Source organism: Phodopus roborovskii, unplaced genomic scaffold (genome assembly GCF_943737965.1).
Source record: "Phodopus roborovskii unplaced genomic scaffold, PHOROB, whole genome shotgun sequence".
Taxonomy (NCBI): Eukaryota; Metazoa; Chordata; class Mammalia; order Rodentia; family Cricetidae; genus Phodopus; species Phodopus roborovskii.
In genome coordinates, this window is record NW_026126480.1 from 60,078,106 (window position 1) to 60,081,763 (window position 3,658).

General features: G+C 37.3%; 1 protein-coding gene across 1 annotated transcript; it reads left to right on the forward strand.

The window, feature by feature from the left end:
• The first annotated feature begins 512 nt into the window (after window positions 1-512).
• LOC127227859 (olfactory receptor 5B3) lies at window positions 513-1,442 on the forward strand. The gene has a single exon (XM_051192171.1). The coding sequence runs from the start codon at window positions 519-521 to the stop codon at window positions 1,440-1,442; it is 924 nt and encodes a 307-aa protein (XP_051048128.1). The 5' UTR covers window positions 513-518.
• The last annotated feature ends 2,216 nt before the right edge of the window (window positions 1,443-3,658 follow it).

Genomic DNA, 3,658 nt, shown 5'->3' on the forward strand with positions numbered 1-3,658 from the left:
ATATTAGAACAAGCAATCAAACATAAAATTCTCTTGAGAGGAAACCATGAACACAGGAACTAGCTCTTATAGATCAGGCTGGTCTCAAACTCACAGAGATCTGCCTGCCTCTGCCTCCTGAGTGCTGGGACTAAAGGCATGCGCCATCACACAGCCACCCTAACGTTTTTGTGGCAGTTCATCACAGATGAAAAACATGTGTTTGACTAAACTAAGGAGAAATGAATTAGGAGATAGATTCACTCAGAGAATCATTTTTATTAGATTATTAAATTGTTTACATTTTAGTTAACAATCTATAAAAATGAAAACTAGACAGAACATTGGTTAAGATTTCACAGAATCACTAGTTTGTAACCCTTGATATAATTCACAATCATTTCTCTCAAGATTATGCTTTTCTAGAAAATATCAAAGTGCATGTTACATGATAATGTGAAGTTCAATCCAACTTTTAAATCTTCTTGTAACTTTTACCATTTTGATACAGAGCATCCTTTGATTTTCTGGTAACCCTAATGGATAACAGGACAGAAGTGACATGGTTCATTCTGCTGGGACTCACTGATGACCCAGCCCTGGAACTTCCCCTCTTTATCATCTTCCTCCTCCTCTACACCTTTACCCTGATGGGAAACCTGGGGATGATCCTGTTGATTGTCCTAGACTCTCGGCTCCACACTCCCATGTATATTTTCCTTGGTAATTTATCACTGGTGGACTTCTGTTATTCTTCCGGTGTCACTCCGAAAGTCATGGCTGGGTTTCTAGTAGGAGACAAAGTCATGTCATACAATGAGTGTGCTACTCAGATGTTCTTTGTTACAGGCTTTGCTACTGTGGAAAATTACCTGTTGGCCTCAATGGCCTATGATCGCTATTCAGCAGTGTGTAAGCCCCTACACTATGCCACCACCATGACTACAGCTATGTGTGTGTGGATGATTGCAGGCTGCTATGCCTGTGGCTTCCTGAATGCCTGTATCTACACTGGCGACACATTCAGTCTCTCCTTCTGTGAGCATGATGTGGTCCATCATTTTTTCTGTGATATTCCAGCAGTCATGGTACTCTCTTGCTCTGATAAACATGTGAATGAATTGATTCTTGTGTGTGTAGCCAGTTTCAATATCTTTTTTGCCCTCATAGTCATCTTAATATCCTATCTAATGATTTTTATCACAATACTAAAGATGCAATCAGCTTCAGGACATCATAAGGCCATTTCTACCTGTGCCTCCCATTTCACTGCTGTTTTTATTTTCTATGGGACTGTAATTTTTATGTACTTGCAGCCTAGCTCCAGTCATGCCTTGGACACTGACAAAACTGTGTCTGTGTTCTATACTATGGTTATCCCCATGTTGAACCCTATGGTCTACAGCCTGAGGAACAAGGAAGTCAAGAGTGCATTCAGAAAGATTGTTTTCAGGACAAACTGATATTTACAATATTGATTTTACACATTTGAGATGTTCAGTACCTGGATTGATTTCTCTCACATGTTTTTCATTGAATAAGATTTAATTTGTTACCTATCTTTTATTTATGTATTTATCTGCTTACCTTGCTGTCTGTCTATTCATCCATCTATCTATCCAATCCAATTCATCCATTCACCCATCCACCAATCCATCCATCTATTCATCCATCCATCCATCATCTGTCTCTCTGTCTATGCTTTCATGTGTACATGTGTATGGTACTCACTTGAAGGTCAAACAACAGCTTGTAGTTCTACCTGAGTTCTACCAGGTTGAACTCAGGCTCGCAGCTTTGGCAAACAGCATGTTTTGGGTGATATTTTGCTTGTGATTTAATAAGCTTGCCTGAAGATCAGAGTGCAAAGCTTGCCATAGCCAGAGGTGTCAGGTAGTAGTGCTACACATTAAAGACATATCAAATTTCACTGTCATTATAAAATATACATGAAATAACATGCATACAAAAAACAACATTTGGACTGAATAGACTGTATTTATATATTTTGGAACACACACACACACAAGGGAAGAGGCCAAAATCCATGAATTTGAGAGAAAGCAGGAGGAGAAATATGAAAGGAGATGAGGAGAAGAAAGAAGAGGGAGAATTTAATATAATTATATTTTAATTTCTTACTTTTTTCTTTTATTTATTTATTTATTTTATATAACCAAGTCCATTTAAATGAAAACAAACATGTATAGACAATATTTGGGAATTTGGGCATTGTTCTTTCCAAACTACTTCCTGCTGGTAAGGGGCGCTGTCATGGGGGATTCAAAGAAGATTCAGAAATCCTGGCTGAAGTCTGTAAGGCTGCTTATTCCAGCTGTTTTGAATGTAGGATCACCTGGTACTCTGTTTCAGGTGGTCTGGCTTGATCAAACCACATTAGTCTGGAAGGAATCCACATCTTTTCATTTTCTGTGGAAACAAAACTAGAAATCCTTTTCCCTGGTAACTTGTCCTTGAACTTAAATTTTGGAGTCAAAGCATTTTTTTTATTTAATTTATTATTTTACATGTTGATCCCAGTTCCCTCTCCCTTCCTCCCTTCCTCCCTTCTTCCCTCCCTCCTTCCCTCCCTTTAACCTCACTGCCCTCTCACATGCACATGCTCTTACTTTTATTATTAAATCTGTTTTTATTTTCAACATCTTTGTTTCCATTTTCTTAAAAATAGGTTCCTTTCTCATACAACATATCATAATTACAGTTTCCCCTTCATCTGCTACTCCTAGTTCCTCCCTATCTTCCTTCCTATCCAGATCCACTCTCTTTCATTCTATCACCATAAACTAATAGGCTTTTCTTTTACTTTTAAATTTTAATTATCATAAATTGTGATTTTTTTGTATCATATTTTATAGCAGGCAAAATGCAGTAGTTTTAATTTTCTTATTTTCAGAATTTTTTTTTCAGATTGGGAAAGTTTTCCTTGATGATTTTGTTGAATATGTTTTCGGCACCTTTGAGCTGGGCTTCCTCATCTTCCTCTATGCCTATTATTCATAGGTTTGGCCTTTTTTGGAATACAGGTTTTCAAAGTATGACCTGAAAATTGTCTGGATTTCCTCTATGTCTGTTGTTATGTTCCCCATTTCGTTTCTGATTTTGTTAATTTGCATGTTCTGTCTCTGCTTTTTTGTTAATTTGGATAAAGGTTTGTCTATCTTGTTGATTTTCTCAAAAAACCAACTCTTTGTTGCATTGATTTTTTGTATTGTTTTCCTGGTTTCTATTTTGTTGATTTCAGCCCTCAAGTTGATTATTTACTGGCGACTACTCCTGCGGGGTGAATTCGCTTCTCTCTGTTCTAAGGTTTTCAGTTGGGCTGTTAATTCTCTTATGTGACTATCCTCTGTTTTCTTCGTATGGGCACTTAGTGCAATGAACTTCCCTCGTAGCACTGCTTTCAAGGTGTCTCTTAAGTTCGGCTATGTTGTGTCCTCATTATCATTGAATATTAGAAAGTCCTTAATTTCTTTCTTCATTTCTTCTTTGACCCAGGAGTGGTGCAATTGCACATTGTTCAGTTTCCATGAGTTTGCAGGTTTTCTGATATTTGTGTTGTTGTTGAATTCCAATTTTAAAGCATGGTGATCCTATAAGATACAGGGGACTATTCCTATTCTCTTGTATCTGGTGAGGTTTGTTATGTCACCTAGTATGT